This window comes from Rattus norvegicus, chromosome 4 (assembly GCF_021556685.1).
Source record: "Rattus norvegicus strain SHRSP/BbbUtx chromosome 4, alternate assembly SHRSP_T2T, whole genome shotgun sequence".
NCBI classification, from domain to species: domain Eukaryota; kingdom Metazoa; phylum Chordata; class Mammalia; order Rodentia; family Muridae; genus Rattus; species Rattus norvegicus.
Window position 1 is genome coordinate 94,522,908 of NC_141537.1, and position 25,128 is coordinate 94,548,035.

Here is a 25,128-nt window from a genome sequence, read left to right on the forward strand (position 1 = left end):
ATCACTGACACTTATAGTTATAAACTTTCCTGTTCTAGTTGCCTTTTCTCTGTCTCTACGATTTTGGTAGGCTTTGTTTTCATTTACTTCCATTTCAGGAGGAGGTGTTCATTTTCTTATTGATTCCTTCTTGATGGAGTTTTCATTCAATAGTTTCCTCTCCATGAGTTTGCATATTCTCTACTAACTGTTGATATCCAGCTTTATTACCTATGTTGTCAGATGATATGCAGGATTTTATTTCACTTTTTGTGTCTATTGAGAGTTGCTTTATGTCCTACTAGGTGGTCAGTTTTGGAGAACATTCTGTAAGCTGCTGAGGAGAAGGGGTATTCTTCAGTGTTTAGGTGAAAAAGTCTGTAAATGTTTGTTTGGTCTATTTGACTTACAATGTCATTTAACTTCAGATTTTCTCTAGATTTTATAAGAATGAGTGATGGTGAGAGGAAGGTCTTAAACTTACATATTTTCTTAAACTTACATTATTATGGAAAATCTGTGATTTTAGAGCTGGTGATTTGCTTTTTAATGAAATTGGTTGTCTCTGAGTTTATTGTGAAAATGTTTGGGATTGTAGTATGTTCTTAGTATATTTGATGAGTTTGGCACATTCTTTCTTATCACGTCTGACAAGTTTTGTTCTGAAACCTTTTTTAATTTATTTTGTATTACTTTTATTGTTTTATAATCCAGCCGTTCCTCCCTTCCCACTCCCCTTTCCACATTTCCTCATCCCATTTCTCCTCCCCACTGTCTCCAGGAGGATGTCACCTCACCAATCCTCCCCTCTCCCTGGAGCCTCAAATCTTTTGAAGGTTAAGAGCATCTTCTCCTACTGAGGCCAGACCAGGCAGTCCTCTGCTATATGTGTGTCGGGGTCCTAGGACTAGATCCTGTATACTGACTGCCTGGTTGGTGGCTCAATGTCTGAGAGATCTCAGAGGTCCATATTAGTTGAGACTGCTGATCCTCCTACAGGGTCACCCTCCTCTGCAGCTTCTTCTAGCCTCTCCCTAATTGAACCTAGGGAGTCTCCAACTTTAATCCAATGGTTGGATGTAAGTATCTGCTTCTGTCTCAGTCAGCTGCTGGTTGGCCTTCTCAGAGGACAGCCATAGTAGGCCCCTGTCTCTAAGCGCACCATAGCATCAGTAATAGTGCTAGGACTTGAAGCCTTCCCTTGAGATGGGTCCAAAGTTGGGATGGTTACTGGACTGCCTTTCCCTCTGTTTCTTCTCTAGTTTTGTCCCTACAGGTTTTATAAACAGGAACAAATTTGGGTCAGATTTTTGAATGTGGGTTAACAAACCCATTCCTCCACTTGATGTCCTGTCTTTCTACTGGAGGTGGACTCTATAAGCTTCCTCTCCTTACTGTTGGGCATTTCATCTAAGGCCCCACTCTTTGAAACCAGGGAGTCTCTCAATTCCCGGGTCTCTGATACATTTTAGAGGGTCCCACATCTTCCACCTCCTCAGGTTGCATATTTCCATTCATTCTGCTGGCTCTCAGAGCTTCACTTCTGCTCCCCCCCCATAACTAATCATGTTTTCCTTTTCCCCTACCCCTTTCCTCTCCCACCCAGGTCCCATCTTTCCTCTATTCCCTGTGATTTCTTCTCCCTTCCAAGTGGGATTGAAACATCCTTACTTGGGCCCTTTGGCTTCTTAAGTTCTGTGCATTCTGTCTAGGTATTCTTTATTTTTTGGCTAATAGTCACTTACTAGAGAGTACATACCATGCATTTTCTTTTGGGTGAGAGTTACCTCCCTCAGGATGTTATTTTCTAGTCCCATGCATTTGCCTGCAAAACTCAGGATGGCCTTGTTCTTAATAGCTAAATAGTATTCCATTGTGTGAATGAACCACATTTTCTATATCCATTCTTCATTTGTGGGCCATCTAAATTGTTTCTGGCTTCTGGTTATTACAAATAGGGCTGCTATGAACATAGTGTAGGGTGTGTCTCTGCGGTATGATGGGGCATCTTTGGGTATATGCCCAAGAGTAGTATAGGTGGGTCTTCAGGTAGATTTATTTCCAGTTTTCTGAGGAACCTCCAGATTGATTTCCAGAGTGGTTGTACCAGTTTGCAATCCCACTAGTAGTGGAAGAGTGTTTCTCTTTCTATACATCCTTGCCAACATGTTCCATCATCTGGGTTTTTGAGGGACTTGCTCCAGAGGGCTTCTAATTAGGTGAGACCCTGCAGCAGAGGGACATAGGGAAGTGAATGTCAGGTAGGTAGGCCAGTGGATTTGCTCTGGGATTTTCTGCCCATAACTGTGATTTGTTCTACAGGTTCAGACTGCAAAGTCCCAGATCTTTGTAGTGGACAAGGTGCCTGATAAATGGACAGGCAGGAGATGGTATTGGGTCTGGAAGAGTCTAACTCACTTTCTAAGTGGAACTTCAGACAGTCTGATAACCCAGTGATGTGAAAATTTATTCCTTTTTTCTAGTGATTAAATTGCTTCTTCACCTAAAAGAGTTTTAGATTATGTAGGTTCATGAAACCACAGAATTCTCTAGGCTAAAGAGTTTTAGCAAGAGAGTCGGGTACCGTCTTTCATGAATGATTTTTAGAGCTTATAGCTTACACTGGAACAAGCTTCAAATGAAGAAATAAGTTCAGATTTTTTAATCATCACTTAAACCATGATGCAAGATTTGCAAGGCCCTATTAATTATTAGACGTTGATCATATATACATGCTCGTCATATTTGATATTAATTTATAATTTTCATAATCTTTTCTACTTCTTTTTTTAAATTAACTTGAGTATTTCTTATTTACATTTCGAGTGTTATTCCCTTTCCCGGTTTCTAGGCAAACATCCCCCTCCCCCCTCCCCTTCCTTATGGGTGTTCCCCTCCCCATCCTCCCCCCATTGCCGCCCTCCCCCCAACAAGCACGTTCAGTGGGGGTTCAGTCTTAGCAGGACCCAGGGCTTCCCCTTCCACTGGTGCTCTTACTGGGATATTCATTGCTACCTATGAGGTCAGAGTCCAGGGTCAGTCCATGTATAATCTTTGGGTAGTGGCTTAGTCCCTGGAAGCTCTGGTTGCTTGGCATTGTTGTTCATAAGGGGTCTCGAGCCCCTTCGAGCTCTTCCAGTTCTTTCTCTGATTCCTTCAATGGGGTCCTGTTCTCAATTCAGTAGTTTGCTGCTGGCATTCGCCTCTGTATTTGCTGTATTCTGGCTGTGTCTCTCAGGAGAGATCTACATCTGGTTCCTGTCAGCCTGCCCTTCTTTGCTTCATCCATCTTGTCTAATTAGATGGCTGTATATGTACGGGCCACATGTGGGGCAGGCTCTGAATGGGTGTTCCTTCTGTGTCTGTTTTAATCTTTGCCTCTCTATTCCCTGCCAAGAGTATTCTTGTTCCCCTTTTAAAGAAGGAGTGAAGCATTCACATTTTGATCATCCGTCTTGAGTTTCATTTGTTCTAGGCATCTAGGGTAATTCAAGCATTTGGGCTAATAGCCACTTATCAATGAGTGCATACCATGTGTGTTTTTCTGTGATTGGGTTACCTCACTCAGGATGATATTTTCCAGTTCCAACCATTTGCCTTCGAATTTCATAAAGTCATCGTTTTTGAGGGCTGAGTAATATTCCATTGTGTAGATGTATCACGTTTTCTGTATCCATTCCTCTGTTGAAGGGCATCTGGGTTCTTTCCACCTTCTGGCTATTATAAATAAGGCTGCTTTGAACATATTGGAGCACGTGTCTTTTTTTTTTTACATTTTATTTTTTTTATTAACTTGAGTATTTCTTATATACATTTCGAGTGTTATTCCCTTTCCCGGTATCCGGGCAAACATCCCCCTCCCCCCTCCCCTTCCTTATGGGTGTTCCCCTCCCAACCCTCCCCCCATTGCCGCCCTCCCCCCACCAGTCTAGTTCACTGGGGGTTCACTCTTAGCAGGACACAGGGCTTCCCCTTCCACTGGTGCTCTTACTAGGATATTCATTGCTACCTATGAGGTCAGAGTCCAGGATCAGTCCATGTATAGTCTTTAGGTAGTGGCTTAGTCCCTGGAGCTCTGGTTGCTTGGCATTGTTGTACATATGGGGTCTCGAGCCCCTTCAAGCTCTTCCAGTTCTTTCTCTGATTCCTTCAACAGGGGTCCTATTCTCAGTTCAGTGGTTTGCTGCTGGCATTCGCCTCTGTATCTGCTATATTCTGGCTGTGTCTCTCAGGAGCGATCTACATCCGGCTCCTGTCTTTTTTATATGTTGGGGCATCATTTGGGTATATGCCCAAGAGAGGTATAGCTGGATCCTCAGGCAGTTCAATGTCCAATTTTCTGAGGAACCTACAGACTGATTTCCAGAATGGTTGTACCAGTCTGCAATCCCACCAACAATGGAGGAGTGTTCCTCTTTCTCCGCATCCTCATCAGCATTTGCTGTCACCTGAGTTTTTGATCTTATCCATTCTCACTGGTCTGAGGTGAAATCTCAGGGTTGTTTTGATTTGCATTTCCTTTATGAATAAAGATGTTGAACATTTCTTTAGGTGTTTCTCAGCCATTAGGCATCCCTCAGCTGTAAATTCTTTGTTTAGCTCTGAACCCCATTTTTAATAGGGTTATTTGTCTCCCTGAGGTCTAACTTCTTGAGTTCTTTGTATATTTTGGATATAAGGCCTCTATCTGTTGTAGGATTGGTAAAGATCTTTTCCCAATCTGTTGGCTGCCATTTTGTCCTAACCACAGTGTCCTTTGCCTTACAGAAGCTTTGCAGTTTTATGAGATCCCATTTGTTGATTCTTGATCTTAGAGCATAAGCCATTGGTGTTTTGTTCAGGAAATTTTTTCCAGTGCCCATGTGTTCCAGATGCTTCCCTAGTTTTTCTTGTATTAATTTGAATGTATCTGGTTTGATGTGGAGGTCCTTGATCCACATGGACTTAAGCTTTGTACAGGGTGATAAGCGTGGATCAATCTGCATTCTTCTACATGTTGACCTCCAGTTGAACCAGCACCATTTGCTGAAAATGCTATCTTTTTTCCATTGGATGGTTTTGGCTCCTTTGTCAAAAATCAAGTGCCCATAGGTGTGTGAGTTCATTTCTGGGTCTTCAATTCTGTACCACTGGTCTATCTGTCTGTCTCTGTACCAATACCATGCAGTTTTTATCACTATTGCTCTGTAATACTGCTTGAGTTCAGGGATAGTGATTCCCCCTGAAGTCCTTTTATTGTTGAGGATAGTTTTTGCTATTCTGGGTTTTCTGTTATTCCAGATGAATTTGCAAATTATTCTGTCTAGCTCTTTGAAGAATTGGATTGGTATTTTGATGGGGATTGCATTGAATCTGTAGATCGCTTTTGGTAAATGTCCATTTTTACTATATTAATCCTGCCAATCCATGAGCATGGGAGATCTTTCCATCTTCTGAGGTCTTCTTCAATTTCTTTCTTCAGAGTCTTGAAGTTTTTATTGTACAAATCTTTTACTTGCTTGGTTAAAATCACACCGAGGTACTTTATATTATTTGGGTCTATTATGAAGGGTGTCGTTTCCCTAATTTCTTTCTCGGTTTGTTTCTCTTTTGTGTAGACAAAGGCTACTGATTTATTTGAGTTAATTTTATACCCAGCCACTTTGCTGAAGTTGTTTATCAGCTTTAGTAGTTCTCTGGGGGAACTTTTGGGATCACTTAAATATACTATCATATCATCTGCAAATAGTGATATTTTGACTTCTTCTTTTCCGATCTGTATCCACTTTACCTCCTTTTGTTGTCTGATTGCTCTGGCTAGAACTTCAAGAACTATATTGAATAAGTAGGGAGAGAGTGGGCAGCCTTGTCTAGTCCCTGATTTTAGTGGGATTGCTTCAAGTTTCTCTCCATTTAGTTTAATGTTAGCAACTGGTTTGCTGTACATGGCTTTTACTATGTTTAGGTATGGGCCTTAATTCCTATTCTTTCCAGAACTTTTATCATGAAGGGGTGTTGAATTTTGTCAAATGCTTTCTCAGCATCTAATGAAATGATCTTGTGGTTTTGTTCTTTCAGTTTGTTTATATAATGGATCACTTTGATGATTTTCCTTATATAAAACCATCCCTGCATGCCTGGGATGAAGCCTACTTGATCATGGTGGATGATTGTTTTGATGTGCTCTTGGATTCGGTTTGCCAGAATTTTATTGAGTAATTTTGCGTCGATATTCATAAGGGAAATTGGTCTGAAGTTCTCTTTTTTTGTTGGGTCTTTGTATGGTTTAGGTATAAGAGTAATTGTGGCTTCATAGAAGGAATTCGGTAGTGCTCCATCTGTTTCAATTTTGTGGAATAGTTTGAATAATATTGGTATGAGTTCTTCTATGAAGGTCTGATAGAATTCTGCACTAAACCCGTCTGGACACGGGCTCTTTTTGGTTGGGAGACCTTTAATGACTGCTTCTATTTCCTTAGGCGTTATGGGGTTGTTTAACTGGTTTATCTGTTCCTGATTTAACTTCGGTACCTGGTATCTGTCTAGGAAATTGTCCATTTCCTGTAGATTTTCAACTTTTGTTGAATATAGGCTTTTATAGTTAGATATGATGATTTTTCGAAATTCCTCTGAATCTGTAGTTATGTCTCCCTTTTCATTTCTGATTTTGTTAATTTGGACACACTCTCTGTGTCCTCTCTTTAGTCTGGCTAAGGGTTTATCTATCTTGTTGATTTTCTCAAGGAACCGACTTTTGGTTCTGTTGATTCTTTCTATGGTCCTTTTTGTTTCTACTTGGTTGATTTCAGCTCTGAGTTTGAATATTTCCTGCCTTTTACTCCTCCTGGGTGTATCTGCTTCTTTTTGTTCTAGAGCTTTTAGGTGTGCTGTCAAGGTGCTGACATATGCTCTTTCCTGTTTCTTTCTGCAGGCACTCAGCGCTATGAGTTTTCCTCTTAGCACAGCTTTCGTTGTGTCCCATAAGTTTGGGTATGTTGTACCTTCATTTTCATTAAATTCTAAAAAGTCTTTAATTTCTTTCTTTATTTCTTCCTTGACCAGGTTATCATCGAGTAGAGCATTGTTCAATTTCCACGTATATGTCGGCATTCTTCCCTTATTGTTATTGAAGACCAGCTTTAGGCTGTGGTGGTCTGATAGCACTCATGGGATTATTTCTATCTTTCTGTACCTCTTGAGGCCCGTTTTTTGACCAATTATATGGTCAATTTTGGAGAAAGTACCATGAGGAGCTGAGAAGATGGTATATCCTTTTGCTTTAGGATAGAATGTTCTATAAATATCTGTTAAGTCTATTTGGCTCATGACTTCTCTTAGTCTGCATACGTCTCTACTTAATTTCTGTTTCCATGATCTGTCCATTGATGAGAGTGGGGTGTTGAAATCTCCTACTATTATTGTGTGAGGTGCAATGTGTGTTTTGAGCTTTAGTAAGGTTTCTTTTACGTATGTAGGTGCCCTTGTATTTGGGGCATAGATATTTAGAATTGAGAGTTCATCTTGGTAGATTTTTCCTTTGATGAATATGAAGTATCCTTCCTTATCTTTTTTGATGAATTTTAGTTGAAAATTGGTTTTATTTGATATTAGAATGGCTACTCCAGCTTTTTTCTTCCGACCATTTGCTTGGAAAGTTGTTTTCCAGCCTTTCACTGTGAGGTAGTGTCTGTCTTTGTCTCTGAGGTGTGTTTCCTGTAGGCAGCAGAATGCAGGGTCCTCGTTGCGTATCCAGTTTGTTAATCTATGTCTTTTTATTGGGGAGTTGAGGCCATTGATGTTGAGAGATATTAAGGAATAGTGATTATTGCTTCCTGTTATATTCATATTTGGATATGAGGTTATGTTTGTGTGCTTTTCTTCTCTTTGTTTTGTTGCCAAGGCGATTAGTTTCTTGCTTCTTCTAGGGTATAGCTTGCCTCCTTATGTTGGGCTTTACCATTTATTATCCTTTGTAGTGCTGGATTTGTAGAAAGATATTGTGTAAATTTGGTTTTGTCATGGAATATCTTGGTTTCTCCATCTATGTTAATTGAGAGTTTTGCAGGATACAGTAACCTGGGCTGGCATTTGTGTTCTCTTAGGGTCTGTATGACATCAGTCCAGGATCTTCTGGCCTTCATAGTTTCTGGCGAGAAGTCTGGTGTGATTCTGATGGGTCTGCCTTTATATGTTACTTGATCTTTTTCCCTTACTGCTTTTAATATTCTTTCTTTATTGTGTGCGTTTGGTGTTTTGACTATTATGTGACGGGAGGAGGTTCTTTTCTGGTCTAATCTATTTGGAGTTCTGTAGGCTTCTTGTATGCCTATGGGTATCTCTTTCTTTAGGTTAGGGAAGTTTTCTTTTATGATTTTGTTGAAGATATTTACTGGTCCTTTGAGCTGGGAGTCTTCACTCTCTTCTATACCTATTATCCTTAGGTTTGTTCTTCTCATTGAGTCCTGGATTTCCTGTATGTTTTGGACCAGTAGCTTTTTCCGCTTTACGTTATCTTTGACAGTTGAGTCAATGATTTCTATGGAATCTTCTGCTCCTGAGATTCTCTCTTCCATCTCTTGTATTCTGTTAGTGAAGCTCGTATCTACAGCTCCTTGTCTCTTCTTGTGGTTTTTCTATATCCAGGGTTGTTTCCATGTGTTCTTTCTTGATTGCTTCTACTTCCATTTTTAATTCCTTCAACTGTTTAATTGTGTTTTCCTGGAATTCTTTCAGGGATTTTTGTGACTCCTTTCTATGGGCTTCTACTTGTTTATTTATGTCTTCCTGGAATTCTTTTAGAGATTTTTGCGATTCCTCTCTGTAGTCTTCTACTTGTTCTCTAAGGGAGTTCTTCACGTCTTTCTTGAAGTCCTCCAGCATCATGATCAAATATGATTTTGAAAGTAGATCTTGCTTTTCTGGTGTGTTTGGATATTCCGTGTTTGCTTTGGTGGGAGAATTGGGCTCCAATGATGCCATGTAATCTTGGTTTCTATTGCTTGGGTTCCTGCACTTGCCTCTCGCCATCAGATTATCTCTAGTGTTACTTTGTTCTGCTATTTCTGACAGTGGCTAGACTGTCCTATAATCCTTTGTTTCAGTAGTGCTGTAGACCTGTTTTCCTGTTTTCTTTCAGCCAGTTATGGGGACAGAGTGTTCTGCTTTCGGGCGTGTAGTTTTTCCTATCTACAGGTCTTCAGCTGTTCCTGTGGGCCTGTGTCTTGAGGCTCAAGTTTGCTCATGGGGTGTTGCTTATGAGCTCTCTGCGGCGGCAGCCACCAGGAAGATCTGTGCCACCCTTTACGGGAGCTTCCGTGCACCAGGGTTCCAGATGGCGTTTGGTGTTTTCCTCTGGAATCAGTAATGTGTGCAGAGTGCAGTCTCTTCTGGTTTCCCAGGCATGTCTGCCTCTCTGAAGGTTTAGCTCTCCCTCCCATGGGATTTGGGTGCAGAGAACTTCTTTTCTACTTCTTATTACCTGACTGGCTATTTCAAAATGTTTGCCACATGTAGTCCCTGATTCGTCCTTTATTCTGTATAAACCCAAGTGTAGAGTATAATGCTTTAACAATTGTTCAGGAGTTATATTTTATTTTCATTATATTTATTTATCTATTTATTAATGTTGGTGGGAAGAGGGCAGTGTATACTCCCCCACACTATTGAGGAAGTCAGAGGAAAACCCATGAGAATCACCTCCTCCTTCTACCATGTATGTATTTAAGGTTGAACTCAGGTTGTGAGGCAAATGTCTTCACTTACTCAGCTTGTTTGTATGGCCTGAAAGTTTTACTATAAACTTTAAAGTGTATAGAGAATCTCCTATCAAGATGGGATGTGTTTTACACATAATATTACACATTACAATCTTGTATCATATAATATCATTAAGAGTAAAAAAGTCAATAATATAGCAAAGTGTGATTTGTTCTCAGGAGATTTAATCTACTAATCTAATAATCAACCATTAGTCATCATGATGACTCAGTAGCTCAATGAAAAGGTTGGAATTTATTTTTTTAATGTATTAGTCATCCAAAAAAGGCAACTCTAGTCTGGTACAACAGCTCAAGTATCAGAGATACAGCTCTCTGTCTTGTTTCTCTGTAGCATTCAGGCTAATCTCCAGGGCACCAGCCATTTTATGCTTATTCAAGCTAGAAATTCACAGGAAGACAGCAAGAACTGGTGCACATATCAAATGGCTTATAGTGCATTAGCTGGAATTAGTCACATAGCTACACTAAGCGTTATAGAGAGCCATAGGCTGCATTAATTCTTAGTAGTTCTAAATGTTAGGGAGAATTATAACTACATAAAAGGAGTGGGGACCCTTAACTGTCTTTTACTGTTACTGTCTATTTTCTGACTGATCTGATGCTAAGACAATATATCTTTAAAATAAATACATGGATAAAACTTTTAAAGAGAAGACACAGTGGTAATTTCAGAAGCCATAATGGCAAATGCAGGATATATACCAAGATGCCAAGGTATCCATGTTGTTAGGGAACATCAAAGTGCTGATTTTCTGGGTATAAAATACCTGCTTATAAATCAAAACAACCCTGAGATTTCACCTCACACCAGTGAGAATGGCTAAGATCAAAAACTCAGGTGACAGCAGATGCTGGCGAGGATGTGGAGAAAGAGGAACACTCCTCCATTGTTGGTGGGATTGCAGACTGGTAAAACCATTCTGGAAATCAGTCTGGAGGTTCCTCAGAAAATTGGACATTGAACTGCCTGAGGATCCAGCCATACCTCTCTTGGGCATATACCCAAAAGATGCCTCAACATATAAAAGAGACACGTGCTCCACTATGTTCATCGCAGCCTTATTTATAATAGCCAGAAACTGGAAAGAACCCAGATGCCCTTCAACAGAGGAATGGATACAGAAAATGTGGTACATCTACACAATGGAATATTACTCAGCTATCAAAAACAACGAGTTTATGAAATTCGTAGGCAAATGGTTGGAACTGGAAAATATCATCCTGAGTGAGCTAACCCAATCACAGAAAGACATACATGGTATGCACTCATTGATAAGTGGCTATTAGCCCAAATGCTTGAATTACCCTAGATCCCTAGAACAAACGAAACTCAAGACGGATGATCAAAATGTGAATGCTTCACTCCTTCTTTAAATGAGGAAAAAGAATACCCTTGGCAGGGAAGGGAGAGGCAAAGATTAAAACAGAGACTGAAGGAACACCCATTCAGAGCCTGCCCCACAGGTGGCCCATACATATACAGCCACCCAATTGGACAAGATGGATGAAGCAAAGAAGTGCAGACCGACAGGAGCCGGATGTAGATCGCTCCTGAGAGACACAGCCAGAATACAGCAAATACAGAGGCGAATGCCAGCAGCAAACCACTGAACTGAGAATAGGTGCCCCGTTGAAGGAATAAGAGAAAGAACTGGAAGAGCTTGAAGGTGCTCGAGACCCCAAAAGTACAACAATGTCAAGCAACCAGAGCTTCCAGGGACTAAGCCACTACCCAAAGACTATACATGGACTGACCCTGGACTCTGTCCCCATAGGTAGCAATGAATATCCTAGTAAGAGCACCAGTGGAAGGGGAAGCCCTGGGTCCTGCTAAGACTGAACCCCCAGTGAACTAGACTATGCGGGGAGGGTGGCAATGGGGGGAGGTTTGGGAGGGGAACACCCATAAGGGAGGGGAGGGGGGAGGGTGATGTCTGTCCGGAAACCGGGAAAGGGAATAACACTTGAAATGTATATAAGAAATACTCAAGATAATAAAAAAAAATAAAATAAAATTAAAAAAAAACACTAAAAATAAAAATACCTGCTTATATATTCTCAACATTTTAAAAGGCATCACTATCAGTAAATGAAGCTTCTTGACCCTGAGAATGAAAACTTTTCTCCAGGTAATTTTTGAGTATTCCCAAAATAGAGACAATGTTTTACAGGGTGTTCACTTCTGTCTTCTGAAAAAGAGCAAAAGCAAAATATTATTGTTTACATCAAGGATGGCTTCTTTGTGTGTCTTGATAGGAAAATGATTCAAGGTGGAAATTTTTCTATATACTGGCTTCTACTCAAGTTGTGCCCCAAGTACTGCATGGACTATTTATACTAACAACGGATATCCATACATTTTAATGTGTTTGAATTATTTCCTCAAAAGTTTAGAATATTAAGTAATAAATTGTTGAATTTTCTGTCATCTGCCAACGTGTTTCAAAACAACTGCACACTTAACACTTGTTCTAAACTGAAAGTAGCCAATGTGTTCGTTCTACATGGAGCAAAGTGAGATTTAGGAGAGGGTACTCGTGAGCTATTCTGAAGCCATAGGTTTGACACTCAGTATTACATAGACTGGGAATAGTGGTTGAGTCCTGTAACTCCAACACTCTGGAGGAGGACCAGGAGGATGGTAAATTCAAGGTCATCCTGGGATACACAAGAACTATACCAAATTAAATAAAATTAAAAATAAAAGAATGTGAAAAGATGAAAGAGGTAGGGTATGAAACCAGTTTGCCAATTTTGCTAAATTAGTTCATCAAAAAGGTGACTTTTTAAAGAGTAGTTATAATAGGGAAGCTGTTTTTCTAATGAAATATGTTTATATCAAAGTTATAAAACTACTTGCCAAATAACTCCTAGTATGCATGGCATTTTAGATTTTATTCAACTATATATTTTGAATATTTGCTATGTTTAGAGTTGTGCAAATGTTAATGTTTTAATTTATTTTCACACAGGCGGAGAAAATGTCTAATGGAGACAGTAAAATCATAGCTTCTTAAAATCAGTTACGCTATTGATGAATCTTAAGTTGTGCCCAAGTAGCAGGAACAGGAAATTGTGTTCTTGAAAAGTTTAGCTACTTCGTCTCTGTTGTGCTCTAACAGTGATGAGCTGAGGGATGACAGGAAACGAGTGATTAGGCCCAGTTCAGTAACATGGTGCATCAATGATGTATAAGTCCTATTCCCAAGTTAATTGTTTCAAAGCATGAAATGGCATTTAGACTTTGTCAGCTAGACTCTTTAAAGAATAAATTGTTGTTTTTAGGGAGCAATGTTTATTGACATTAAGATTTTTTTCCATGTAGGAGGAGCCTTTTGTAATGGTCTCTGAAAATGTCTTGGGAAAACCGAAGAAATACCAGGGCTTCTCCATTGATGTTTTAGATGCCCTATCTAACTATCTGGGTTTTAACTATGAAATTTATGTTGCACCGGACCACAAATATGGAAGCCCACAAGAAGATGGGACATGGAATGGACTAGTAGGAGAACTTGTTTTTAAGGTAAGAATATATTTATCTTGTACCCCAAACTTCAGCTGTAATCCATGAAAGCTATTTTCATAGAAAGAGCTTGATATAAATATTTGATTGTGATAGTTAGTCCAACAGATTCATCCAGTCCTACTTAATGAATGCTGTGAAAAGAAAACTGCATGGTAAAATAAAATTTGCATTTATGCATCTCCCATAACAGAAAAGGACACTAGCAATCTTTATTCTTTGTGTTGGCCTTCTACCTGTTGCATTATGTTAGTCTCCTTAGGATTTTCTAATGTAGCCTGTTTTTGGGGTCTGTCAGTTATTTGAGGGGAGTTTATACGTATATTTTTGCCTCATTTGTTTGCCTGTTCTATATCAAAATTCTATTATTTGACACATTAGCTGTTAGCATTCTTTTAGAACTCCTGTGGTTTGTGAATTGAAGTAACCTCTCAATGACTATGTCATGTAATAACAGTCCTAACCTGCGGCAGTACCTATTCCCAACAGAGGATCACCCTCCAGTATTCTGCCTACTTTTCAGTAGCATGAAGTGAGAGATAAACTGTACAAGGTTGTGGGAAAATGTGGAGGTGGGGGGATAACATTTTATACACACAGACACACAGGCTTGAGAGGACACACACACATTTCCATACATACATATGAACATACATATATATGTACATACATACACATATACACATATACATATATACATACATATTCTGATGAAGGAAAGAAAGAAAAAGATAATTGAAGAGTAAGTGTTCATGTAGATTTATTTGCTCTTAGATATATACAGAATTGAATATGATTAGGCAAGAGGGAAAAAGAAGAATTTAATGTAGAAAAAGAAGTGAATGTGTAAAACATAAACTCCCCACATATATTAGGCATTAGTTTGAGAAATGGTTTTGATGAGAGAAAGTTGTTGCTGTGTCTTTGAAATATACAGTTAAGTGTTTGGAAGTTGAGGCATATCATTCCTTCAATTTCTTGACAAAAATACGCCATGCAATATGCTGACTGTGATATTAGCAGGCATTATCTAAGAGTCTACAAGAGGCCAAGGTGGGACACAACTTTAATCCCAGTATTCAGGAGGTAAAGGAAGAAAGATGTCTGTGAGTATCAGGCCAGTTTAGTCAACATAGTGATTCCTAAATCAAGTGAGGCTACATACAGAGACAGTATGTCTAAATAGACAGACAGACAGACAGACAGACAGACAGACAAACGGATGAGTCCTGGAGAATATTGAAAGAGTGAACTAGTTAACAAGGGGTTTGAGAGGTCATGGTGCTGAGGAAGAAACTGGTTTTTCTTACTTTTCAGATCATCAACAGAGGCCCATTGTCCATCTGATGGGTTTAGACATTAAAGCGCATCATGTCTTGAATATACTAAGGCAATCAGGAAAACGTTAATCCCTTCTTCTTATACTCTTTCACCTGAAAATTCTTTGATTTACTCTGTTATTCTATGGGCAACCTAACAGCTTTGATTTGAAATGGATACTAGTCATGGTTAGCAGTTATGCATTTACTTAAGAGAGTTTTATCTTAAGACAACCTTTAAGGCCTCTCTGAATCACAATATCTGTTTCTCTTCATTACTCTCTCTTCTATTTCCATATCCTATGTATCTACATGCATGTGTATAAATCTAAATTATTGTTACACTTATTTATGTGCATGAGGTAGTGCTATGTGTAACAGTAAATGTGAAGAGGCCAAAGGACAACTTGAGGAAATCATTTTACTCCTTGAAATGCATGGGTCCCAGAGATTGAACTTACATTGTCAAGCTTGATAACAAATGCCTTTATATATCAGACCAACTTACAGACCTAAATCTAAACTCTGCATATGGGCATTCTTCTTCATGGCTAAGGACAGTTCTGTCGTGCATGTGCAGATCGTTTTCTCTATCCTGTCATGTGGTGTGGAACATCGGAGTTAGTTTTCTATCATAGCCATTGGGAACATTGCAGAGAACACTGTCAGTGCAGTAGTCTGAACGAGCTAATCACTCTGGAGTGAAAGACATAGCATGGCATTTCAGTCAGCGTGGAGAATATGATCTTCTAAAGCTTCTGAATAATTTGCCCTACCAACTTGCCTTCTGGTCTCATCTGTTTCTGTTAGTCACTGTGTCCCAGGCTACAGTCTTTAATCTTTCTCACCTTAGTAAGACCTGCTCCTGCATCCATCCGTGTTCTCCGAATTCATCCTTTCTGCATGCTACTTGCTTTTCAGTGTCTGTTCAAAGTTGTCGATGGAAGCCTTCCATGGTCACTGGATCTGAAGGAGCAATGTCAATGCTGTACGCTATCTTCTTCCTTTCTTTTCTCTTGTTCTTTCCTTTTCTAAAAGTAAAACCCTTTTTAAACTTATCTACCTGATCATTGTACTACTCCATATTAAGTTGTAAGGTAATTTGAGATTTCTTTGGGTATTGTTAAAGTTTCAATATTTAAGAAATGAAATCAGTGATGTCACCATACAGCATTAGGTGACATCTTAATTATGCCTCTGTGATTATTTTTTGTTTTCTACCAACTACCTGCTAAGTTTTACTTTATTTTCATTTTTATGATAAGACTAATTTTTTTACCTTTTCTCCTAGTATTTTAGGCATTTAGCATATTCTATTCTGTCACTCCCACCTCTCTGAAATTGACTTGAGAGTGATAACCCTGACTAGAACTGGGGAAAATAGAAAAAGACATACTGAGAAGAGTATTCTGAATGTTGAGTAAAGACTAACACTTTACAGTTCAGTATCGGTAGACACATAGAAGCCAAGTATCGGTCAACATTTTACGGGTGTTGATGCCTTAAGTCCTTATAATCATTCCATAAAGTAGAAATAACTGCTCTTCCTATGATATGAATAAAAATGAACAAGGCAATGGGAGTTTTAAAAGCTTGGTCAAAGTCAAACAGCTAATAAGAGAACTAGAATTTGAGCCAGTGGTTGGCTCTAGAGCTGTGGATTGTCCTCCTCAGAGCCATCCAAACAGAAAGTGAAATAAGTAATTTGATATAAGAGTCTGGAGTTCAGATATAGGATCTGGAATGGTCATACATTTGAGGCTCATCAGCATATAGATGGAATTTAAATTGCCCCTCTGCCTTTCTTTGCCCCATTTCTCTTCTGTCTTCAATCTCCTCTACATCTTTGCTCCTTCCCACTGCTTGAAAAGGCATTCTCATCTCAAATATAATCTTTCTGTATTTTCTAAGTTAAATTAATTAGGTGCCTTTGGTTGCAAATGACAATCCAATTGAAGTGAAAAGATAATTTAATGGCTCACAAAGCTAAGCTGCCAGGGACAAGATCCAGGCACATTTCATCAGGCCTTGGACTTGCTTTTTCTCTTGCAGCCCTGCTTCTTGGTGTAGTCCCAGTTCTCATGCAGTCTCTCCTGTCTTGGCAGCAGGGTGACTTTGAGCAGTTCCAGGGTTAGGTTTCAGCCTCTCATCTATCCCAATATAAACATTAGTGTTCTTTTGCCAATAGCTCTGATTCAGAACCTCAGCCTGAATACACACTGGCTCTGACCATAAACTATTGTATCCAAAAGGTGGCACTGTCCCCAGTAACAGACAAACACAGCATGCCAGTTTCCACCACCAAGATAGGCACCAAGAATGGCTCTGTATAAAACATCAGTGCTTCCCAAGATAAAAGATTGCCCAATTGGAGGTAGGGGAAATGGTCAAGAAGCAAAATACTGCCCATTTTTATGTGAAAGGGTAATTATCACAATCATAGAAAAACTATCAACAGTTACATGTGCACAAAGCAGTAAATCAAAAGTTACAATGAGCATATTAATTAGGTTACAAGTAATAGGTTGTAAAATGTTTACAATCCACGATGGAGATTTGTCAGTGTTGACACTTGACAGGTGTATGAAGAGGTTGTAAGATTCGTAATAAAGTTTTAAACCACAGATAAAAATAAAGTCTCCAAAGAAAAACTGATATGCAGGATACACAGAAGGAAATCTATTGCATTGGAGTAGGGAATTTAATAATTCAATGGCACAGTAGGAGATAAATATGATTGATTTTATAAAGAAAAGGAACAACTTGTATTAGACCTTTAGTTAGAGTTACTTTCTGTTCTGCATATTATTATATAAAATGTCACTTGATTGAAAAGACACATATTTCAGTTCACATATGTGACATTGCTGGCAATTAACATACATCAAAATTCACAAAACAATTTGGAAGTGACTGTAGGGTAATTGCTTGCATGTATCTAGAACTGACTGGTGTTAACTAATGCTTTTCAGTTTGCATTTATTTACATTTAGTACTCACAACAGAAGAGGTGATTGCTACCTTAATGCTGCAGGCAACACAATAAAGCAAACGAGCTTTACGTGGCCACACGGCCATACTGGGAGGCATGTTGTAGATGCAGGCAGTCTGGTCTCAGAATCCAAGAACTAATTTAACCTTCTTATTGGCAAGGTGAAGAAAGGAATCAGAATTCATGTAGTGATATAAATACATATATGTGGAGGGTAAAGAGGACGTGGATTTGATTTCCAGTGCACACATGAAGAATATCATCTATCTGTAACTCCAGTCCCAGAGGATTCAGCATTCTGTTCTTGCCTTCCCAGGCATTAGGCAAGTACATGAAAAGCAGACATGCATGAAAGCAAAACATCCTCTCACATAAGATAAAATGATCATATATATATATTTTCAAACGGTAGTTTGAAAAGATGTGGACTTTGTCTATGCTCACAAGACAGCATCTGTGATGGGAGTGTTGACAACTGTAGGAGACAAAGTGTGGTTTTCGCTGGGATTGAAAATGTGGGAAGAAAAATAAGGACAGCTTAGGCAAGCTGAAGCTGAATGAGATCTATATAAGCTGTGATAAAAAGTAAAATAAGTACAAGATTTGATTTTTATAAAGAAAAGAAAATGCCAGTTTATGAGATATATGTGTGGATATATGTATATATGTATATATATAATATATATGCATCATATATACACATACAGATTATCATGTACATATATACACATATACATTGTATACATATACATATGCATACACACCTGCACCATATACATACACACACACACATATATATACATATATATATATATATCATATACAAGAGAGAGAAAAGGGAACTTATTTCCATAGTCTTTCCTGTGCAAGGTAGAAGACTGAGATTATGCTCCCTTTTGTACGCCAAGTACATGAAATGCCCTATTCATTTGCACACATTTTTGAATGCATGTTATATTCTGGGCCTGGTGGTTAATGTCATGTAAGTAAATGTAAGATAATTGTTCTTAGCTTTAAATATTCCATAAATACATGATGATGAACTATAAATAAACAATAAAAACACAGTGTGACAAATGACATAGGCTACCATGGCAACTCCTAGGCCAGGGAGCAGCTTTACCCTGGGAAAAGGAAAAGATTGCATGAAAAAGAGCACTTGAGTTGGGTCTTCAAGATAAACGGGAATGTAGGAGACAACAACAGGAATACTAATGAAGATGGATTTGCTGTGTACAAAAATTTAGACTTTATCATTTACCAGGTAAATGTTATACAAAGCTTGTTCATAGAAGAAAAGAGTTATTTAAGTCAGAATTCAAAAAGATAGCTTAGACCGGCCTGAGCAGGCACTGGAATGAGAAAGAACACTTTTTAAAAAATAATATATTAGAAAATAAAGGGATGTCTGTAATAAAATGGCAGTGATAGATTAACAAATACTGATGTGGGGACGATTAGTTACTATACTAAGAAGTAACTAATAGGACCTGCAAATTCAGAGATGAAGAAACAAAACATGCTCAGAAGTAGAGGAAATGTGCCAATGGTGACAGAATAAAACACACTAGAGAAGCACAGCCGAGACACAGAACTTTGGCCATGGACATTGTGACGCTGTGGTGCCGGATAAACACCCCAATGGAACTGCCTAGGAGTGGCAAGTTGTTGATCTAGAATGAAGCAAGCTGTGCTGAGGATGAAAAAAGCATATGACATATAACATTTATATAACAATTAACAGTGTTAGATTAATGGAAGCACGAGCTCCGACTTCTTATTTAAACCCCCAAGTTATTACTTCGGAGCAAGGAGAATGGATGGTGTTGTTTGTGCTACTAGGTAAAAAAAAGAGTAGAGAGCAAAGACGGTTGTCTTAAGGGATAGCTCAGGGAAACTTCTGTGTGCTAATCTGTCCCTCTCCCCACCATCGATCTACACAAGAAGAGGGGGCCTTAATAGCTCTTGGTACGAATGAGGTTTACCAGCCTCACAGTCAGGCTGATCTGCAGGGAGGCACAATAAAGAACCATCTTTCTCATCACTGTCTCGTAGGAAGTCCAGTTTGTGGTGGCAGAATGCCCATAATTCCTGTGTTTTAGAAAGAATTAGTAGTTGGAAAGAGGCCAGAGGTTTCAGTGTGGAAGTTGAGCACGTACCTTTTTACATGCTTCCACACCTTTTCGGGACTGCACAAGGTCCTTGAAAATATCTGTATTCACCAAGGCTTTGTCAGTCACCAAATCAGAATCGTTCCCTCTTCCTCAGTTGCCTATGCAATGGATGCTAATGAACCTTCTGAAGTGTGATGAAGTTTTGCAAACTAAGTGTTTTAAAGAGAGGACTAAGAGCATGATACTTAATTGAAAACAAAGAATTCCTTATAGATATCTAAGATGTTAATTTGTCTTTCAAGCTAAATACTTATTAATGGCCTAATTGAGTTCCCCAGAGTGTGCTAGATATAAGCCTGAAAGGAGTTCAAATGTGCACATGGTAAGAATCGGAATGTCCAATATCCAATATCTGTCCACTGGATACCAGTGTAGGGTCGTGCTGAACAGACACAGGAGACCACATACACTGTGTGTGCAAAGAAGACAAAACATTTTTCTAAATATTTGTTGTTGACAAGGAGGTTTTAACACTAATGCACACAAAGGATGAGGGGAGATCTCTGGAAGCATAAATTATGTAGATGCTAATTCCTTAGTGGATTGTTGGAGGAGCAATTTTCTGAATTTGCAGGTGATATTTAATTGGCACACATTACAAACATCAAGGAGCAATTCAATCAGATAAAGGACTTGAGTCATTAAGCACATGGTGTAATAGGTGAGAAGCATAGGTGAGTGGCAATAATAAGGCTTGAATCAAGCTAAAGACCATGCGCTGGATGTTTGCCAAAAGGAAGGATGCTGTCCAGGAATGGTTATGGGTTTAAAGACAGCATATAGGTAAGGGCAAGCAGAACTTCAGGAAAATACGTTTAGAATTAAAAAGATTGGTAGGTTAAAGGTTATAAATTAACGGACTACTGCATCAGTCAAAGCCAAGGTGACATAAAGATCAGAGCTCTGATGAGAAAATCCTCTAACTGGGCGTGCATAAATCCTGACACCTGCTGTTGGCTATTGAAATCCCATCTACTACCTCAGCTTTCATCTATCCCAGGCTAGAAATCCAAAAAAATTGAATGAATAAGATGACTTCAAGCACATAAAGAATGCATATGTGAGTGAAGCTATTCAGCATAAATTCTGAACTGGAGAGGTGGCTTAGCGGTAAAGAGCACTGGCTGCTCTTCCAGAGGTCCTGAGTTCAACTCCCAGCAACCAAATGGTGGCTTAACATAAGTTTTAAAAGACAATCCAACCATGATTTTTTTCCCTGTGATTCTAGGTACATAATTATAAAGTAGTGTTTATATTGCTTGGCCATTTTCTTAGTATGCAAGCTCCATGAAAATTCCAGCTGAAGTTACTCTGGAAATTCCAGACTGGGAGAAGTGTGCATCCTGTGGGAGATGGCATAGTGCATAGTGTCACTGACATAAGAGGAGAGTCATATCTCTTCCTCTGGACCTTGAGAATATAGGGGAACATAAGCACACACGTGGGAAACTAAAGAGCTCTTCACCTTAGAGCAGTCTGTGTATGGACCCCTTCTGAGGAAGTTTTGTTAGGTTTTGCATATTCATTTTCAGAATGGCTGCTTTGGACAAAAAGCCATTTTTGAATGACAGTTACTGGAACTCTGAGGGTTGTTTACAATGCAAGACAGTTCCCCTTCTCCAAGAAACAGATAGGTACATAGGAAAGAGGAAAAGCATGAGAATGAATATGCACATGTTTTCCCTCTAATCTGGCCTGCCCCCATTCCTCTCTATTACAGTGAATGACTTCAGCCTTCAAGTAGCTCAGTCCAGAACTCCTGACTTCTCTTGTTTCCCTCCTTCCTGATGTACCTCACACATGTATCAACAATCCGTATTTGGCTACAAACCTGGAGTGCACCATAAACACAATCACTTGTTACTTCTCCACAATTGTCCACTGATATAATGCATCATTACTTTCTTTCAGAATTGCTTCCATGTTCCTGGCAATGACATTGCTTTTCCTTTCGGTAGCTATTTTAAGCAGAACAATTAGGAGGATTCATTTAAACTCTCATTTCATACTCTCTAACTCTATGATAATTTCCATTGGTTTGAATTCTTGTCCTACCTCTAATGTCTTATATGCTCACTTGTTTGTATATACACACCCTCGGTGTCTGCAAGTGTTTTCTATTTGCTCAGTCTGAGTATTCATCAGAGAGAAATCAAGTTAAGAAAATAACAGTAATAATCCAAATGACAAATCCTAACAAACACAAAAGAATAAGTAGAAGAATGAGTAAATGTTGGGGAATAATTCTTATAAAGAGCTAATATAGAAACTACAGAAGCAATAGAGATGATAAGGTTTAGCCAGCTCCTTAACATGGCCAACGCCGTGCTTTGTTGACCTCTCCCCCAAGGCTGACAATTTGCCTTCTTAGAACTTCAGATTTGGCCTTGAGCTCAGAATTGTGAGATGACTCACTTATATTGAGGTGAGTCCCAGATAGGAGAGCTGAATATATGAGATCTCAGCATCCTAAAGACGAGGGTCTGGCTAGAATTCTGGTATTAAATACCATGAAGTATGTGATTTCTTCCTAAGGTAAAAGGTGTTATTCCATTTCGGCCAAATTCTAAAGTTTTTATTAAAACATTAACTTCTACCAAAATGAAAAAGGTAAACAGTTGACAAAATTTCTTTGAAAATCTGCCATTGGCAGTGGTATGAAACATATGATTATAAAAATATAATTCCTGCCTATAAATGCTATTATTAACATTGAGAAAATAAAAGAGATGGTATGAGATAAGCATTGCCTGAGAGATAGAGAAAAACCGAAGGAAGGAGTTGCTGTCAGCTGGGGAGTGGGCATCTTACCCAGGTGAAAATAGATTTAAAAATTGGAAACATGTACTTTTCAGTAGGTGAATTTAGGGAAAGGAGAAAAATATTATAAATACTAATATGAAAATCAAACTCTTCCTAAGACTTTAAATTAGGTAATACGTGTGAGCAAGCATGAAGTTGCTGAAGGGAGTCAGAAACCAGCATGATTTTGAGAATGGATGCTTACAGGTAGATGAAGAACTCCAAAAGCTAACTAGTATTAATGTTCTTGTTATTATCATAGAGTCAGAGATAAAACATGTATTAAAATAGTAAAAACATTGATATTTAAAAATAGGTACACCGGGTTGAGGATTTAGCTCAGTGGTAGAGCGCTTGCCTAGCAAGCGCAAGGCCCTGGGTTCGGTCCCCAGCTCTGAAAAAAAGAAAAGAAAAAAAAAAGCCAATCTGAGTTAAATGAGATCATATCTCAAAAAAGATAGTAACTATATCTGGGTGCCATGTGTAAAAATAGGTACACCAAATCTCTATTGATCATAATAAGCACATGACAACTGAAATATTCTAAAATACTTTGGAAAGAAAATGATAAATAAATTAATCAGAAAACTATCACAGTCAACAGATAGCTTTTGAATATGTATGTACTGTCCTTCTACATTTTGAGAGTTGAAGGTAACCACAAAGAGATGATTAAAACTCTGCCATCTTTACAAAGACTAGAGTTGGATATTGAGTATAGCCTGTTACTCTCATAACACCATATTTATGGAAGAAGGAAATATACATACATAACCATGTATATGAAAAAATAAAAGTCTAAAGAGACTTGCATTGATCTTAAAGCAGTAATTCTACATTAAGGAATACAATGAAAGACTATTGTTTGTCCTACTGTTGTTCGTTTGTTTGTTTCAATGGTCACCAGATAGCTTTCACACAACATGAATTCCACAGCTTCTTGGCCTCTGACTGTCATGTGAGTTAATCCATCCAGTGAGACTACAGATAAGATGTCTCAAAAAGCCTCTAGGAAGTTTCCTTCATACACAGAGTATTCCTCATTTGATATTCTTCTCCTATTTGGTCTGGGATTTTATTAAATGGATGCATCTCATGCCCGGATCTTACAGTGTGAATTAGAAGCTGTATTCTGAAGGAGAACAGTTCACCCCCAGTTCTGAAGAACTGAGCTAATCTTTTGGTTCACACAGGAAGGGCAGCAGGCTTTTCACTGATTTGGAGGTGGCCTGCCTGGGTTGGCAACTCCTGACTCTTCTTTGTCACAATAGGTAAATGACTTAATCTGACTCACATTTCTTAGTTGCAAGTTTGAGATATTAATAGTTTAACTCATAGAGTGCTTGTGATGGTAAATTGAAATGATAATTGAAAACTGGTAGTAAGTACTATGTAAGTGCTAAATGATACTAATAGCTATACTAACAAGATAGGACCTATTTATGCACCGCACTTCAAAATTAGGTTAATTGCCCTACCATGTACTAACTGTAACCATATTAATTCTGTCCTTTCAATGAGTTCATAAATGCACCGCATATAAATGTAAAAGGAAATATATTTTAATATTATTAACTGTGACTTAATGTCAGAATATAAATGACTTTAACATTTCCATTAGTTCAGCCTAGAAATTTATTCATTTCCATAAGTATATTTGGAAATTAATGCTAATGTGTTAAGCATTTTAATTTAAAATTAATCTGTAACAATGTGATATTAACCAATGTCTATTTAGCTTTCAAATACCTACATAAAATTTTGACTTTAAGAAAATTAATAATGGGATTTGCTTCACATTTTGATCCATTTTCTGTGTTCATGTAGGTAATAATTCACGTTGTATGCTTCATAGGAAAGGAATATTGGAAGGCGAAATCAGAATTTACACTATTAGTAAACATTAAACAATCACATAATACTATAATAAATGATTTTATAATAAAAAATTCAAAATGAAGACCACTCTTGCACTACAAGTTACATTCCTCCACTAATGGCCTGAGATGTCCAACTATGGCCACCTGCTCAGTCAAACATCACATAGTACATGTGATCTGTAGCTCTTCACGTTTCTCTTCTTCTTTCTCCCTGTCCTTTCCTACTTCCTTTTCTTTCTTTCTAAGCTCCTATTTTTATTTTTATACATTATAACATTAGTTGAAGAGTAATGAATATCAGACAGTATTCATAAACACTGTCAAGAATAAAACTAAATTATATAAGCACATTCTTATGAAAAGGAGAAAACACACATGTTCAGAAACTCAATGGGCTGCATTTGTGTGGAAACTCTTTCGAAATATTTTTTGTTTCTTCCTCATATAATGACAATAATAATAAGGTAGGACTGTCAGGGAAAGCTTTAAGATGGAAATTTGTAATTGGCTGTTTAGAAGAGTCAAATTCCTGATCAAGATTAGTGGTGACTGCAGGAAATAAGTATATTCTTTTCTGGAGAAAAAAATGAGTTTCTATAAGTTTTATTTGCAAAAATTAAGAGAAGAATGTTCTATGATTTGATTTTGGCATGTTCTAAATTTTACAGTACATGTGATCACTTTTATAGAAAAATAAGTAT

The 25,128-nt window shown here is 38.3% G+C and overlaps 1 protein-coding gene across 2 annotated transcripts in view; it reads left to right on the top strand.

Annotated features, from left to right (window-relative positions):
* Grid2 (glutamate ionotropic receptor delta type subunit 2) overlaps nucleotides 1-25,128 on the top strand; it is a 1,491,717-nt gene that overhangs the window by 1,118,021 nt on the left and 348,568 nt on the right. For both annotated transcript variants that reach the window (XM_087659390.1, NM_024379.2), the window contains 1 exon segment: nucleotides 13,063-13,260. In XM_087659390.1, the coding sequence (XP_087515516.1) occupies nucleotides 13,063-13,260 (198 nt within the window).